Below are 16,704 nucleotides of genomic sequence, written 5' to 3' on the forward strand. Positions count from 1 at the left end.
ATTGGCTGCGGTGGGAACGCAGCCCGCGCCAGGCCGATCGCGCCGCGCTGATTGGTTGCAAGCGTGGGAGACGGACAAGCGGAGGGGAGGAAGGGAGGGGGGAGAACCTGAGGGCGCCTCCCATTGGCTGCAGCGCGGTGAGCGGGTGGGGCGGGGCCTTCCCCCCCTCCCTCGCCGGCTGCGTCCCGCCTCCTCCTATTGGCCAAAGCGCGCCTGCTTCCCCCCCCCCTCCCCGCCCCCCCCCGCCAATGGCCCGGACGGGGCGGGCTCGCCACGCCCACATCGGCCGCTGCGAGGAGAGGGGGCGGGGGGAGCGCGCGCTCCCCTTCCCCTGCCCTCATTGGCCGCGCTGGCGGAGGGGCGCCGTGCTATTGGTCGGCCGGGGGCGCGCGCGCGCGCGCGCGAAGGGGCGGGGGAGGAGGGGGGGAAATGCGCGAGGAGTCGCGCACGCGCGCTGGGTGCCTGTGGCGGGCGCGCGCGTCTCCGTCGCTCCCTCAGGCGGCGGCGACGGCGGCGGCGGCTCCTTTGTTCCCCCCGCGCCCGGCGAGACGGGGCCGCCCGGCGGGGATGGACCCTGCGAGCGGCTCCTCCGGCGGCCAGCGCGGTAAGGGCCGGTGGGGCCTGGCAGGGCGGCGGGGCCGGAGCCCGGCTGAATGGGGCCGGGAGGAGAGAAGGAGGGGGGGGGGGGGGGAGGTGAGGGGGGTACGGCGGCCCGGGAGGGTCACGGGAGCTCGGCGGAGCGCTCCTGCTGCTGCCGCCGCCGCCGGCCGCGCTGCCCATTGTTCGGGGCCGGGGGGGGGGGGGGGGGCTCCGCGCCTCCCCCGCCTCCCCCATCGACCGGCAGCAGCCGCCCGACCTCGTCCCCCCGGGGGTGCCCTCGCCCTCTGCCCCCCCCCCCCCCCCTTCGGCCCACCGCAGCATCCCCCCCTCTGCCCCCAAACTCTCTCCTCCCCTTCGCACCCCCCCCAATATCCCCCTCCTTTCACTCCCTCTTTGCGCCCCCCCCAGCATCCCCCACTTTCCAACCCCTCAGCATCTCCCCCGACATCCTCCCCCCCTTTTTCAGACCCCCTCCCGGCCTCCATCACCCCCTTTCAAGCCTCCCCTTTTAAGCCTTTTAATCCATCTCCTTTTTAAGCCTCCTTTTTTCAGCCCCCCATCATCCCTCCCCCATCACCCCCCCTTTTCAGCCCCCCCAGCCCCCCCCCCCCCCAGCATCCTCCTCCCTTCCACCCCATCATCACTCATCCACCACCGTCTCCCCCCTGTAGCAATCCTCAGTGCCCCCCCATCGGGGGCACCCCCCTTTCCAGCCTTCTTCCTCCAGACCCCCCCCATCTCCCCACTGCGGGGCCGGCAAGGCTGGGCTCTGTCCCCGCCTGTGCTGCGGAGGGGGGGTCAGGGACACCGCAGTTCCCCCCCCCCCCAACCCCGCGCTGCTCCCCAGCCTCTTTCCGTGTCCCCCTTCAAAAGGGGGGCACCCTCCCCCCAAATCCAGCCCTTTCCCCCCACCCTCCCGGGTGTCCGGTGCCCCCAGCCCCACTGCCCGCCTGGGGGCTGCGTGGTGTCCCCCGCTCTCCGGGGGGCATCTCCCCCCCCAGCCCCATCCTCCTCATCCTCCCCATCGGGGCTTTGTTTGTCCTTCTGGAGGACACCATCCCCCCCCCCCGTGACACCCCCCTCCTCCCGGGGTGCTCGCCCTTCTCCTCCCAAGCCAGGACCCTCCCCAGCTGCTGTCACTGTCACACCCCTCCCCTCCCCCCAGCCACCCCCCAGCTGGTTTTGGGGTGCTCTCTGGGTCTCAGCATCCTCTTCCTCAGCCTGCGGCGGCCTCACCTTGTTCCTCCAACGCCGGGATCGGCCTCCCCCCATCCCATCTCTCCCATCCTCTTCTCCCTTTCTGTCTCCCCACCCCTAAAATTAATCGAGTTTTCCCCCTTTCTGGGGGTTGGTGGCACGGGGCGGGGGGTGACGGTACCCCAGCACCCGAGGATGGGCTCCCTTCGCCCAGGCTCCTCCAGGAGCTGCCCCGGTCTCCGTCCCCCTGGGAATCCATCACCCTTCCCAGCACAAAGGCCGCCCTTGATGTGGGGGGATCGGGGGGATCCGGCTCAGCCGCCGTCACCGGTGGGAACGGGGCGCAGCGAGGGCCCCGCTTTGTGGGGAGGGATGTCGCAGAGGGGGTGTGTGCGGTTTTTATCGCGACGCTCGTTAGCGAAAAGCCCCACAGAAATCCCCTGGTGCCGCACAAAGCCCGACGCCCGTTCCTTCGCAGGGACGAGGAGCGTGCGCCGGTGTCCCCGCTCGCTCAGATTGGGGGTGTCTCGGCCGTCGTCTTCCATTTTGAGGGGCGAATCTGCCTCCCCTTTGTTGGCGGCGCAGCCCTCGGCGCCGCGGTCTTTTGTTTTGAGGCAGCGTCGCCATCGGGGCTGTCGGGGGGTCCCTCGGGGCTGCTCCTGGGGGTCCCGGCCAGCGCGGAGGGAGATTTTGGGGCGCAGTCCCCAAGCTGTCCCTTTTTCCGACGCTGCGGGTTCCCGATGCGTTAAAGCCAGGCACCGGCGTCATGTTGCAGGGAGATCCCTGCGGCGTCGGGCTGCTGAGAAACGCCGAGCCCTTGGTGATTATTTTTATCAATAAGCTCCCGATTTGGGGGAAAAATAATCCTAAATTATTTTCGTGCGACGTTCAGATCTTTTGAGGTGAAATGCAGCGTTTTCCTGCGCCAGCAGAGCGTGATTTTTAGCTTTCCGCGGCGAGGCGCGGGGTGACAGAGGTCTTCTACAGGTTAGGAGGGTTTTTTCCCTCTTTTTTTTTTCCTTTTTTCCCCGATCGGTGGGCACTGACTGGAGCCGCTCTGGCTCTGCCGACCCGCTCGCTGCTGGGATGGGAGGGAAGATGGGCGGGCGAGCCCGGGGACTCTGCTGCTAATTTCCCCTGTTAGAATAATTCCTATTTTCTTCCTTCGAAGATCAGAGTCTGAAGGAGGCGGGGGGGAGGGGGGGTGTAATTAAGGGATTTGTGCAGCTGCCGCTTAAAATTCATGAGCTGCACCGAGATAACGAAGAAACGAGCGGCGGCGGGCGGTGGGTTTCATTTACCCCCCTGCACGGTTTGAGCTTCTGGGCTTGTTTTGACACTAAAAGTTCAGAAAAGCTTAAAAATCCTGTAAGCTTTTCACCTGAGACAAGAAAACTCGGGGCTGAGCCTACCCCGAGCTCTGGGGGACGATTTTTAACTGACCAGCACTGGGCTTGCCAACAAAATAACCCGGGTTTTCAGAGAAGCAACTTATTTTTCACCCAGCCGTCTCTCCTGGCTCTATACGTTAGGAAAACACGCTGAAAAGCCTCGTAAACAGGCAAAGCGAGCAAGCTGCCCCCGACAAATGACTCGGATTAATTAAGGAAGGCTTTTTTCCTCCTGCAGTCAAGGACTTAATAACGATTCCTAGCCTATGAGCTAGTGATTTTTTTTTTTTTTTAAATCAAATTACGGTCGTGGAAAGGAGCGAGATGTATTTTTGCACAGGAGCGCGTGAAATTTCTCTTGCCGTAGCGAACACGCAGGTTATTAATTTTAATTCTTTAATTGATTGTTGTGTGTTTACGGCACCGTCGTGGCAGATGTCACCGTGCCTGTGTGGCACGGCTGTGCCCTCGCCCAAAAATCCACTCCCCCCCCCCCCCCCCCCCCGCCCCAGCCCCGGGGAGGTCCGGGGCTCACCGCGGGGAGGGGATGGCTATTGCCGCACGGCGCGGTGGCCTCGACGTGCCGGTGGCCTCGCCGGCACGTGCCAGCAGCAGCCGCTCGCAGGATGGACGGACGGACAGACAGCCTCTTCCTCCGCGGGTTTGTAATCTCAGAGGAGATGCGGACAAGGCAGGAGGGGAAGCGGTGCCGCCTTCCCCCCTCCCGCACCTTCTTCCAGGCCTTAACTTCCCCATAAGCAAGCAAATTTCAAAAAAACCCCATCAAATTGGGCGCTGCCGTTAGGAACTTTACATCTTTAACAGGCTGACGAGTAGCACGCATCGTTAACGCCTGCTAACGCGCCTCTCCTGGGAGACTGGGCGAAATGGAGAGGAGGTGCCCTTCTCCTGGCGCCGGATAACGAGGGGTGCCGACTAATTGCCGTTTTTCCCTCCCTGCAGCGTTGCGTTAAAACCTCGACATCCCGAGACCTCCCCTCGCTGCCGCGCCGGCGCTGCGCCGTGAGGGGTCGGAGACCTCCGTGCCCATAGGTACGTGCTTGGATTTCGGGTTTCCTTGCCTCGGGAGCACCCAGCGCTGGTCAGAGCCGCCCCCGTGGGTGACGTTAGGGGGGCAGATGGGTTTTTCTTAGAAATAAGAATAAAATTGCTGTAGTGGAGAGGTGATGTTGGTGCTGGCCCAGGCCTGGGTCTCCAGCGGCGCCGGAGAAGAGCAGACCTCTGTTTTTAAGGAAAAAGTACTTCACAATTCCGTAACGTTCCTTGAAGTACGCTGTTTATTTTGGTTTTCTCCTGGAAAAGCCAGCGCCGGGGCGCAGCTCCTGCCCCAACGGGGCTGAGTCGCCTGTCGGTAGGCGGGTAGCGTCCCTCCGTTCCTCTCAAAAATGCTTCATTAGTCCTCGCTTCCTCGTTAGCTGTGGCAAGAGGAGAGGGAAACGGCTCCTGCAGCCTTTGTTTTCCTCTGGGGGTGGAAAGAGAAAGATTCCGGAGGGCTGGAAGGACTTAACTCGGGGATGAAGCCCTGCCTCCTGTCGCGGGGGGCAGCTCTCGGGGTGCCTGTGGGCGGGCTGGCCGCTCAGCCCAGCTCCCCTCCGCCTGGAAACGAGAGGCTCTGCAGCTGTAAAAGCTGAATTTTCACGGTACCTGGCGCCGGCACAGCTGCCTGGCAGAGCGACGCCCTCAGAACTGCAAAAAATGAGTGAAAACGGCCACGAGTCGCGTTTCTGTTCCCTCGACCCTTTGCGCCTGCGAAGGCTGAAACCCTCGGTGCCCTCGCGCCTCGAGGTCCTGTCGCTGTTCCCCTTCTGAGGCTAGCGAGGCGGCGATCAAACGATTCGAGAAGTGCCGGCGAGTGACGTGAGTATTGAATATTCTTTTCTTTTAAATTGGGAAGCGTACAGCCTGAAGAGCCGTAGCGTTTCTGTTCAAAGACAAGAGCCGTGCCTGCGTCCTTTGAAAGCCGCTCCACGAGCGGGATCGCCTGAGAAAAAGGCGTCCCCAGAGCGGAGGCGAGCGTACGGCTTTTCTCAAGCACCCAAAAGACGTTTTAATAGATGAAGGGTGCTTCCGCTCGCCTCCGAGGACGTTTCCTGCCTCCCGCGCGAGCGTGGGACGCCCCGTGTCGATATTTTGGGAAGTTTCCCTCCCCGATGGCTGCTCCGTGTCCTGGGAATCGCTGCTGTTTTGCTCAAGTCTGGATTTTCCAGCAGGAAACGAGCGTGAACTTTGGAGGCTGCCTACCCTTTTCGTGGCCCACAGATCCTTAAGATTATTAAATCTGTGGGTTTGGCGCTGCTACGGAGCCGGACAGATTTAGGACGAGGGGAAAGGGAAGTTTTTAGGCATGTTCTGCTTTTTAACAGCCGCTTTGCACCTTCTCGTGTGAAAACACGAGCGCCTGAATTCCCCTGGCTCTGGGACAAGCGTGAATCCGAGAGCTCCTGCGGTCTGAGGCACGATCGTTCCCTTCAACGCCGTGTTTGTGGGAAGCGCTTGGCTCCGTCGTGTTTACCAACAGCACGGGAGGAAAATGAAAAATAAACACCCGCAACCACAAATTACCAGAACAAATCCGGATGAAACACCACCCGGCCCCAGCTCCTGGCTGGCAGAAGCTTCGGGAGGGAGGGTTAGCAGCTCGGCGAGGGATCGTCTACCCTGCGCTCGTTAGGCTTCGTTCTGAGTGCAAAGAGGAGCACGTTAATTACGGTTGTTTTGGATACCCTGTGCAGCTGGAACGTATCTCCGGTCACGTCTTAAAATCCTCTTAATTCTTGAGAAATGGCCCTGATGTGCGCCATGGTGTTTCCAGTGAAGATGTAAAAAAGGAGGGAACGCTCAAGGTGAATATTGGAGGAGCTGACCCTAAAAAAGGAGCATTTTGCCCTTCTCTCATCCTCTGACCATAGACGGCAAGCACGAGCCTCAGGAATTTCTTTTTTCGGGATTTCTGCAGATTTAACTCCGGGACGGAGGGCGGCTCCGTTTGTCCAACACACGCGCTGGAGAGCCGCCTCTGCCTGCCGTGTTTTCAGCCCTGCGTCCTCCTCCTGGCCACGCTGCTGCCTTCGGATCCTCCGGTTACGGTTTCTCTTCGCTCTCGCAGCTGCAACGTGCATCAGAGCGTGAAACCCAGACGTGGATTTGCCTTCCCGGGTGGCTGCGAGCGTTTACCTGCCCCGGCGTAGCCCGAGCAGATGGGGTGGCACGCACACGTGTTCCTCCCCGGCCTCACCGCTCAGAAAACCACCGGTTTTGGATGGGATAACGCTGCATCCTTATTTTACATCCGGTTTAACTTCTATCACCTGCCTCACCAGCAAGCCAATCTTTTAATCTGGCTCAGGCAGCGAACGGGGGGTTTATATCCCGCAGAAGCTGCGGCGCGGCCGCGTTTTTAAGTGGAAATGGGGTGATGCTGCAGATCGCCGTCCTGATGGGCTCTGCCCAGAGAAGCGTGGTCGGAGCCGAGGACAGTAGCTGTTCTACGTTAACTGGGCCTTGTGTCTGTCGCAACCATCTGCAGTCTTAAAAAAAAACCCCCACGCTTCCACTTCTCACCGTATTTTGAAGTCAAAATAATTTCTGTTTCTGCGATTTCCAGTAGGTAGAGCGGTCCAGCTGGAAGGGACCTGCGAGGGTCACCCCGTGCCTGGCCCACCTTTAAAGGTGAACGTCGTTGAGGGCATCGCCGAAATGCGGCTCCTCTCCCAATCTGTACCTCTGCCCGGCGTTACTGCATCCCAGGCGCAGAGTCGCATTCGCTCGCGTTAATTCTCACGCCGCTGATGATCACCCAACGCTCTGATCTATCCAGATCCTTCTGCCCGGCCTCTCGTCCCTCCCGAGAGCCGACGGCACCTCCCGGTTTAATATCGGCAGCAAACTGGTGTTAACTCCTGCCTCCAGATCATCGACAGGGAGGTGGAACGGGACCGGCCCCAGCCAGGCGTACCCCCTTCGCTGCGACCCTCGGCTCAACCGGGCCCCTCATCTCGCAGCGGCGTTCGCCCTCGCTGCCCCCAACAGCTCCCAGCAGCGACGTCGGTCGTAATTATCGGTCAAAACGAGATCTGCTTCCCCAACAAACCCCTCGAGGCAAAAATCCCCCCGCTGCATCCTTCGTCAAACCTCATTTTAAAGGGGAAATAAATTAAATCTGATGTCTCGCGCCAGACAGATAAGTTCGCTCTCTTTCTTTTTTAGTTTGGATTATACTCGCAATTGCAGAAGTGAGATTTCCCGCAGCAGGAATAGCGCTTTAGGTGGAATTGATCCCGCTTTGGGACCGGAGGATGGATTCGGGCTTCTCTGCCTATTTGTAACCGCAAATACATTTCCAAACCCCAAACTGGGACGGGTGTCTAATTTTTTTAATAGCTCTTCTGTCCTCTGTCTGAATTAACCAGAAATTCTAGTTTCTTGCGTAAGAGCAACACTTTTCCCCGCAAATTGCCCGTTTAATTTAAATGAGTCTCTGGACCATTTAGGCGCTGGATTTCGATGCTTCCCTGCCCGCTTCCAGCAGGATATTTTGGCTTAACCCACATCTCCGGAGTTAGGTTTGCCGGAAGCCGAAGCGAGTGTGAGACGACTTTAAATTGATTTAAAAAAAAAAAATTGCTCCCAGAACTGGTACAAAACCACTGCAGCTGAAAAAAAAAAACGCTTTCCACATGGACCGGATCACGGCGTGCTGTCTGCTCCTGCCCAAATGACGATCCATCCGCGGACGATGGATTCGGGAGCGGGTTTCTTGTTCCTGATGCCTCCGGCTTTGCAACGCCGGCAAGGCCGGGGTCGCTAACGTGCCCTTGGTTCGTTAGCAAGGGCTTTGCTCTGGGTAACGTGCCCGGCGCGAGCGCCTGCGAACGGCTGCCTGTACCTAATCCTAATTTCCCTTTTCTGTGCCCGGTTCCGGGGCTCTTCCAGGAGCCGCGGCAGCTCCGGCCGAGAGGAGCTCTCTGGCGACAGGACCCCGCTCCCGGCGCCCGCTGTGAAGATGTCGACTCCGGATCCTCCGATGGGAGGAACGCCTCGCCCGGGGCCCTCTCCGGGGCCGGGCCCCTCTCCGGGCGCCATGCTGGGACCCAGCCCGGGACCCTCTCCCGGCTCTGCACACAGTATGATGGGACCCAGCCCCGGACCGCCCTCGGCAGGACACCCGCTGCCGCCTCAGGGGCCGGGGGGCTACGCTCAGGACAACATGCATCAGATGCACAAGGTGAGGGGGCTTCGGAGGCTGCCGCCGGGCGCCGCCGTCCGAAAAAATAGGTGCCGCCTCGGTAGGACGAGGAAGAGCGGCTTAGGTAGCTTAGTTTTCCTGTTAGTTTATTTTTTTTGGATGCTCACGCATCGTATTTCTCTTGGGACGGGAAGACTGAGGAGTTAACAGTTTATTTCGGAGTTGAGTTTACGCGATTCGCTTACCGCAGATGTCAGAGTATCGTACCTGTCCCTTCAGCTCGCTTCCGGATTGCGAGTGCAATCTAGTCGGAGCTGAATTCCTACATAAGGAAGGAGAGTGAAACGTCTCGTGGCGGTTTCTCTCCTTGGGAATTTGGAGCTCAGGGAAAGCAAGCCTCCCTTCTCCCTTGCTGTTTCTTCCACCAAAGCGTTTGGGGGGGGGGTGTTTTATTTTGTCATCTAAACCCCCTTTTTCTCAGTCTTTTTCAATCTGTAATTTTTTCCGATCTTCTTCAGCATCATCAGCTGAAAGACCTGGGGAAAAACCACGCAGGCAAAGCATTTAAGCGATTTCAAGTCTCTTTTATCATCCCCTTGTACATACTCCCTTCCCCACCGTTTAACGCGGGTGGCTCGCTGTGACGTACGGTATTTTGCCAGCAAATAGGTTTTCATTTTGAGGAGGTTGTCGGTAGCGTCTGGACGCGCGCGCGCTGCGGGCGGCGAATCCTTCGTGCCTTTGGAGCGCGTCTCGCCTCCGCGCAGCCGTCTTCGGAGTGGATTTTGGGATGTTGCTTTTCTCCCGCAGCCCATGGACTCCATGCATGAGAAGGGAATAACCGACGATCCTCGCTACAGCCAGATGAAAGGCATGGGAATGCGGCCCGGCGGGCACGCGGGAATGGGTCCTCCTCCGAGCCCGATGGATCAACACTCTCAAGGTTGGTTTCTTTAAGAAAAAAATAATCCTTTTGTGAGGACAGGGCTGTGGATCGGCCTGGAGCTCCCAGAGCGTCCGCGGCTCTTTGCTTCCCTCTTCTATTTACACGTATATGGGGCGTCTGTTAGGATAGTCATGAAAACGGGCAAAGAATCGCCTGAGAAGGTCAAACTCGGAGAATGACGATCTGTCGCTGCGTGCCGAGATCGGCGTGGCCTCGTACGCCGAGCGCAGCGCTCCCACGCAGCTGCTCGCGTCCAGGAACTTTGCTTGCTTTAAATGGTTGATTTGGGGAAGGATTTAGCACTCCCAGGGTTTCCAGGTTTAAATCAGGTGCAGGTTCCACTGGGGGGGCGAGAAGTTTTTTGTAGTTTTTCTTTTCTTTTCTTCCCATCCCCGTGGCTGCGAGCCCTCCGCTCCCGTCTAACTGTCTCTCTCCCTCCAGGTTACCCTTCTCCGCTCGGCGGCTCCGAGCACGCCTCGAGTCCGGTTCCGGCTAACGGTCCGTCCTCTGGCCCTCAGATGTCCTCCGGCCCCGGCGGAGTCCCCTTGGATGGCACTGACCCCCAAGCGCTGGGGCAGCAGAACCGGGGCCCGACCCCTTTTAACCAGAACCAGCTGCACCAGCTGAGAGCTCAGATCATGGCCTACAAGATGCTGGCCAGAGGCCAGCCGCTCCCTGACCACCTTCAGATGGCGGTGCAGGGGAAGCGACCCATGCCTGGAATGCAGCAGCAAATGCCGACACTACCTCCGCCCTCCGTGTCCGGGACAGGACCCGTGCAAGGACCAGTGCAAGGGCCTGGACCGGGACCGACACCTCCAAACTATAACAGACCTCACGGTGAGCGCCGCCCCTTCGCCTTCCTCCTGGCGGCACCGGGGGTTTGCTGGCGGGAGGGCGTTTTACCCCGCTTTGGCACGGTTTGACCCTCGCCGCCGCCCTGGCGTCGCCCGGTTTGGGTTTTCCATTTGGGCGTCTCGTAGCCCGTCCGATTCGCGGCCGTTAGCTTTCCCGGGGCTGGGACTTGGGATTCATCCCGCCCGGCTGCTGTCGAAGCAGCGAGGCGGAGGCTCCTCCAGGCGGTTTGGGGTGTGGGAGGGCGGCTTCGTCCCTCCAGCGCCATCTCTGCTGGGCAGGGGGCACGCCGGGGGGGTTATGTGCTTGCAAAAAGACGTACGTGCTGGTCAGGCTCTCCTAAGTGGGAGGATAAACTTTGCTCCTGGTAAGCACACGCAAAGATCAACATCTTAATGTGGTTTTTTTCTTCTCTTTTTTTTTTTTTTTTTTTCCCTTTCTGTCTTTTTTTTGGCCCTTCTGCAGGTATAGGAGGGCCTAACATGCCCCCTCCCGGACCCTCAGGAGTTCCCCCAGGAATGCCTGGGCAACCCCCCGGCGGCCCCCCCAAGCCCTGGCCGGAAGGTGAGACCTGGGGCTCATTGGCAGCAAACCTGCCTTAAACCGTGACACGGAGCCCTGAGCTCGTTTGGGGCCGGCCGTTAACGAAGCGATGCGCCGGGGCAGCGGGAAAGCCCGCTGTCGGTGCTCCGTGCCGCTGCGGTGGAAGGAGCTTGGAGTTTCCTGGTTAAAATCCTGTAAATGGCAACTGAGCTCTCTGAAGAGCTGGCTGAATCGGCGCGGCGGTCTGCTCGAGCTTTATGAGCTCTGCGTGCGCTTTCTGAGCCGGCCGTTCAAAGTTTAATGGCCTCATCGGGGGAGGGAGGCCGTTGCGTTTATTTGCTGCTAAATTTATGGTGGGGCGGAGAGGCGGTGGCTTCAGGTGAGAGGGAAGCCGGTGAGCTGTGCCGAAGTCGAGCTCCGCGTACGCCGAGCTGCTTCCCTTTACGCAGGGAAGGGAACTGGGGATGTTTTTCCTCGCCGCTTTCTTGACAGCGCTCTGGCTTGTTTTTCCACAGGACCAATGGCAAATGCTGCAGCCCCCACTAGCACACCTCAGAAACTGATTCCTCCCCAGCCCACCGGCCGGCCCTCGCCAGCCCCCCCGGCGGTGCCTCCCGCGGCGTCGCCCGTGATGCCGCCCCAGACGCAGTCTCCCGGGCAGCCGGCCCAGCCGGCCCCCATGGTGCAGCTCCACCAGAAGCAGAACCGGATCACGCCCATCCAGAAACCCAGAGGACTCGACCCGGTGGAAATCCTGCAGGAGAGGGAGTACAGGTAGGCGCCGTGCCGCGCTTCGGGTTACGGGGGCTGGAGCGGTTCCCTCTTCGCTTTCCTCGCACCACCGGTACTTTCGTCCTCTTGAGGCACACCGAAACGATTCCCCGTCCCGTTTTACCTCCTATTAACCTGCGACGTGCGGAGGTCTGGAGGGACAAGGGGGGCGTATGTTTTCCTTGGAGCTTCTCAAGGCACCTCCCGAGATCGCGTCCCCCCTGCTTTCCAGGGATTGTCACCGCTGACGTCGTATTAGAGGCCGCGGGTGCCCGTCTGCCAGGGGGAGCGCCTCTGCTGTGCCAATTGATTAAAACAGACTTAAAACGCTGGATGCCGAGCGGCCGCTCGGCTGCCAAGAGCCTCCATCTCGCTCGAGATGAGGCCTCCACAAATCAGAGCTGTACTCGATAGCTTCTCCTCGGGAGAGGAGCGAAAGCGAATTCCTTGCGCTGGTCCCTGCCTGCCGTGAAATCCCGTCTCCTTCCTCTGCAGGCTGCAAGCTCGCATCGCTCACAGAATCCAAGAGCTGGAAAACCTTCCTGGCTCCCTGGCTGGTGACCTGAGAACCAAAGCTACCATTGAACTTAAAGCACTAAGGCTGCTTAATTTTCAGCGACAGGTAAGCTGTCTGTCAAAGGAAATCTGGTTTATTAACTCGCCGCGGGTGGCACGAAACTCGCGCTATTGTAATACTCTGCAGCATCACCCGTGGAATTAATTCCCCCCCCCCCTTTTTTTTTTTTAAATCTGAATCTCTCCAAAAGCTGCGTCAGGAAGTCGTGGTGTGCATGAGGCGAGACACGGCCTTGGAAACGGCCCTGAACGCCAAGGCGTACAAGCGCAGCAAGCGGCAGTCCCTGCGCGAGGCTCGCATCACCGAGAAGCTGGAGAAGCAGCAGAAGATCGAGCAAGAACGGAAACGCAGGCAGAAGCACCAGGTCAGCCGCGGCGTGCTGCGCGTGCCGTTTTCAGGGGCACCGGAGGAATTGGCGGCTGGAATTGGCGGGGCTCAACTTCTTTAGGGAATTCCTTTTTTTTGTTTTTTTAGGGGATTAGAGAAAGATCCTGTTTGGACTGGGTGGTCGTTGTTTGGACTGGGTGGTCGTTGTTTGGACTGGGTGGTCGTTGTTTGGACTGGGTGGTCGTTGTTTGGACTGGGTGGTCGTTGTTTGGACTGGGTGGTCGTTGTTTGGACTGGGTGGTTGTTGTTTGGACTGGGTGGTCGTTGTAGGTCCCTTCCAACTGAAATAGCCAATTAAATATAAGAGGAGTCGATCTCACTTGGCGCATGGCGTTAGATGTATTCACTTAGATCTAAGTGCACGAGTCCTGACCTGTTTGCCGTTTCCTTTTCCCCGCAGGAATACCTCAATAGCATTCTCCAGCACGCTAAAGATTTCAAGGAATACCATCGCTCCGTCACGGGCAAAATCCAAAAGCTGACCAAGGCGGTGGCTACTTACCACGCCAACACGGAGCGCGAGCAGAAGAAGGAAAACGAGAGGATCGAGAAGGAGAGAATGCGCCGTCTGATGGTAAGCGGTGGCCTGGGAAGCGGTTTGCGTGTGCGCACGCGACGTACCGCGTGTGCGTGATGAGCTGTTCCGTGTTCAGGGTGTGCACAGAGGGCTCATCTCGTTAGCGGGGTGTTAACGATCCTCCTTTCCGTAGGCTGAAGATGAGGAAGGATACCGCAAGCTCATCGATCAGAAGAAGGACAAGCGCTTGGCCTACCTGCTGCAGCAGACGGACGAGTACGTAGCCAACCTGACGGAGCTGGTGCGGCAGCACAAGGCCGCGCAGGTGGCCAAGGAGAAGAAGAAGAAAAAGAAAAAGAAGGTGAGCTGAAAGCGAAGCCTCGCGGGGCGCTGGAGTAACGTCTTTGCCGAATTTGTCGTTTCCTTCGGCGCTGGGTCGCTAACAACCGTCTTCCTCCTCTTTCAGAAGGCAGAGAACGCGGAAGGGCAGACTCCGGCGATCGGACCAGATGGCGAAGTAAGCCCAATAATCTTATTTCACGCCGTGCCAAGTAGGGTAGGAAACATCAGCCACCTGCTGAAAAGGGCCGTTACGATCCTCCCCGCTGCAAGGCCGCCGACGATGAGAGATCTAACGCAGCGGGCGGCTGAATTGAGACTTCCTGAAATAGAACTTACACCAGGGTGGAAAGAGAGATCGCTCTGCCCGTCCTCGACGGGAATGGTTTTCTCAGGCTGCCGCAGGGGAGGGCGGTTCGGCGTTTAGGACATCTGGGAGCTTGGTTTCCTCCCCTGCGCTTCTCCCGTGTGAGCGTGGGCAGGTCGGTTGGGTTGGGATCCGTAGCTCTGCCCGCGCGAGCGGCCCCGGCGAGGCGCCGGCATCAACCCTCTGCGTTGAACTTCCTGTGCTTGGCGCTTCGCAAAACCCCTTGCGAGCAGAGGAGCTTTTCAGTGATATTTCGAATTAATTGTTCCCGTATGAACGGAGTTTGGCATCTGAACGTGCCTTCCCACGCAAAGATTCGTAATTTCTACGATGATTTTTTTCAAAGCAAAATGTTAAAATCTCGTCGGCTTTCGAGCTTTGCCTGTCCTCTGGTGACGTGGTATTTCAAGCAGTCGGCCGTTTTGTTCATCTCAGGGGTTGTCGCGGTGGTCCTGGGCGGGGGGGGGGGGGTTTGGTCGAAGCGGTAGACGTCGATGTAAATGCAAGCCTCGTTTCGAGGCAGAAAAATCAAAATACTGACCCGCAGCCTGACTTTGATTCCTCAGCCGCTGGACGAGACGAGCCAAATGAGCGATCTCCCTGTCAAAGTGATCCACGTGGAGAGCGGCAAGATCCTCACCGGCACCGATGCCCCGAAGGCGGGGCAGCTGGAAGCCTGGCTGGAGATGAACCCCGGGTAAGTCCCGGGGGCACGGCGAGGGGAGATTTCCTCTGCCCCCCGCCCCGTGCCGCTGACCTGCGGCACACCGGAGCTCGCAGGGGAACGGGGAGCTCCGGCCGCGCGCTGGGACGGTGCCGGTCGCGATGCTGTTCGGAGGGCTGGGGTTGATGTTCGGCACGGGATCGGCGGGGAGGAAAGCGCTTGGCCCGGGCCCAAAGCTTGGGAAGCGCGGGGAGCTGGAAGCAGCGGGGCTGTGGATCGGGAAGGAAAGATTTCATCAGCCTCCCTCGGTGCGGCCACTGAAATGATGTGGGAAAGGCTTGCAGGAGGCTTGGTGGGTGGCCCCGGACGCGGGCGCTCGGGCTCGTACGCTTTCCCGAGAGCGCGTGTGAAAACGAACTACGTGAGGGGAAAAATAAATAAATAAGCATTTTATTTAAGGGGAAAAAAAAAAAAAAAAAAGAACGCTGATAACAAAATCCGAGTTTTAACGCAGGAGTTTCTAGAACCGGGCTGCTCTCCTGCTGTGTGTAGAGTGCTGTTGGTAGCAGGTTTGCAATTAAATATTAATATTTGTATTTAATTAGATATGAAGTAGCTCCAAGATCTGACAGTGAAGAAAGTGGGTCAGAAGAGGAGGAGGAGGTAAGGAGAAATACCACCCGTCTCTTTTGTATTTTAAATATCTCTGAGAGAATAGGAAACAGCCGTACGTACCGCGCTAAGCTCATCTCAAGAATTACTTTTTCCAGCACAGATCTGTGTCAGTCAGCTCAAATAAGTGTATTTAGAATAAACCCAAAAACCCGTGTAAAGAAAACGAGGGGCAGCGAGGAGACGCTGAGCTCAGTTTCCTTGGCTGCCCGGTTTTCTTCCCAAATATTTCTCGCGTAACTCTTTGGACGTTCAGAAGCGAACGGCGTGAGCCCGCGCTTCTGGTAGCCTCCGTCTTCGTTAGCGGACGCGCCCGCGCAGGCAGAGTCTCGGTCTGCGAGCTGCTGGGGCGGCGAGTGCTTCCCCTGGGGCTTTCGGAGCCTGTCGTACGCGGTGGTTGTCCGCAGGCTCGGTCCCTCCTGAGCAGGTTTTGCTGCCGTTTCCGTCGTACAAACGAGAACGAGCGGCTTTGTGCTCAGAAGGGTGCGCTTTGTGTCTCCTGGCAGGAGGAGGAAGAGGAGCAACCGCAACCTGCTCAGCCTGCCCTGCCTGTGGAGGAGAAGAAAAAGATCCCCGATCCAGACAGCGACGATGTCTCAGAAGTGGATGCCAGACACATTATCGAGTGAGCCCCGCCGCTTAACCCGCTCTCGTGGCGCGCCGTCTTCCGTTTCAGAGTCGCTTTTGTGAATCTCGCGTGCTTTGTGTCAAAGGAGCGAAATTTGGCGGGTGGCGTTTGCTCTGCTCCTGGTTCCGGAGAGCGGTCTTTCCAAAATGAGACCGAATTTGGCGCGTAGTGGGAAAGCTCACCGCCCCGGGACTGATGGGGATCCCCGGGAGTTTTCTCCAAAGGGATTATCTTAATCCCCAATTTTTTTTTTTTTCCTTTTTCCCCCACTGCAGGAATGCTAAGCAAGACGTTGATGATGAATACGGGGTGTCTCAAGCGCTGGCGAGGGGCCTGCAGTCGTACTATGCCGTGGCCCACGCCGTCACCGAGAGGGTGGACAAGCAGTCCACGCTGATGGTCAACGGGGTCCTCAAGCAGTACCAGGTGAGAGCTGAGGAAGAGCGCGCCTGCCGTGCCGAACGGAGGTGCGGTACGAGGAGGTTTCGGCAGGAGGCACCAAGGTTTAGGCTGTGCCGAGACGCTCCTGGTGGCACGAAACGGGAGCCGAGGGCAGAGCCAGCGCGTCTGTCCGGCGCAAGATAACGAGCCAGGCTCGCTCGCTGCTTAAAACAAAGAACGTCAGCTCTCCGCGTGTGTCCGCGGCCCCGAGAGGAGAGGAATACGTCAATGCCAGTGGCTGGCTTTAAATAATTAAAATGAGATCGTTAATAGTGTATAGGGAGCTCATCTACATCATGCCTAAGATGGGGGGTGGAGCGCGCAGGTCGTTAGCACATCTGATACGCGACTCCTCTGTCTGCAGTCTGATTTTTTTTTTTTTTTTTTAATCCCTCCTTTTTCCCCGTAGATCAAAGGTCTGGAGTGGCTGGTGTCCCTCTACAACAACAACCTGAACGGCATCCTGGCAGATGAAATGGGTCTGGGCAAAACCATCCAGACCATCGCTTTAATCACATACCTCATGGAGCACAAACGCATCAACGGACCCTTCCTCATTATCGTACCTCTCTCGTAAGTGCCAGCCCTGAATTCCTCGCTCCT

General features: G+C 58.5%; 1 protein-coding gene across 1 annotated transcript in view; it reads left to right on the forward strand.

The window, feature by feature from the left end:
- The first annotated feature begins 445 nt into the window (after positions 1 to 445).
- SMARCA4 (SWI/SNF related BAF chromatin remodeling complex subunit ATPase 4) overlaps positions 446 to 16,704 on the forward strand; it is a 30,174-nt gene continuing 13,915 nt past the window's right edge. The window contains exons 1-17 of the mRNA XM_075525943.1: positions 446 to 604; positions 4,152 to 4,241; positions 8,142 to 8,433; positions 9,205 to 9,337; positions 9,782 to 10,180; positions 10,661 to 10,759; positions 11,254 to 11,512; positions 12,005 to 12,131; positions 12,277 to 12,450; positions 12,874 to 13,047; positions 13,184 to 13,351; positions 13,457 to 13,507; positions 14,263 to 14,393; positions 14,966 to 15,023; positions 15,539 to 15,657; positions 15,936 to 16,086; positions 16,511 to 16,674. Of these exons, the coding sequence (XP_075382058.1) occupies positions 8,212 to 8,433; positions 9,205 to 9,337; positions 9,782 to 10,180; positions 10,661 to 10,759; positions 11,254 to 11,512; positions 12,005 to 12,131; positions 12,277 to 12,450; positions 12,874 to 13,047; positions 13,184 to 13,351; positions 13,457 to 13,507; positions 14,263 to 14,393; positions 14,966 to 15,023; positions 15,539 to 15,657; positions 15,936 to 16,086; positions 16,511 to 16,674 (2,429 nt within the window). The 5' untranslated portion in view covers positions 446 to 604; positions 4,152 to 4,241; positions 8,142 to 8,211. The remainder of the gene's footprint in view (positions 605 to 4,151; positions 4,242 to 8,141; positions 8,434 to 9,204; positions 9,338 to 9,781; positions 10,181 to 10,660; positions 10,760 to 11,253; positions 11,513 to 12,004; positions 12,132 to 12,276; positions 12,451 to 12,873; positions 13,048 to 13,183; positions 13,352 to 13,456; positions 13,508 to 14,262; positions 14,394 to 14,965; positions 15,024 to 15,538; positions 15,658 to 15,935; positions 16,087 to 16,510; positions 16,675 to 16,704) is intronic.

The sequence above is a fragment of the Mycteria americana genome, chromosome 28 (assembly GCF_035582795.1).
Source record: "Mycteria americana isolate JAX WOST 10 ecotype Jacksonville Zoo and Gardens chromosome 28, USCA_MyAme_1.0, whole genome shotgun sequence".
NCBI classification, from domain to species: domain Eukaryota; kingdom Metazoa; phylum Chordata; class Aves; order Ciconiiformes; family Ciconiidae; genus Mycteria; species Mycteria americana.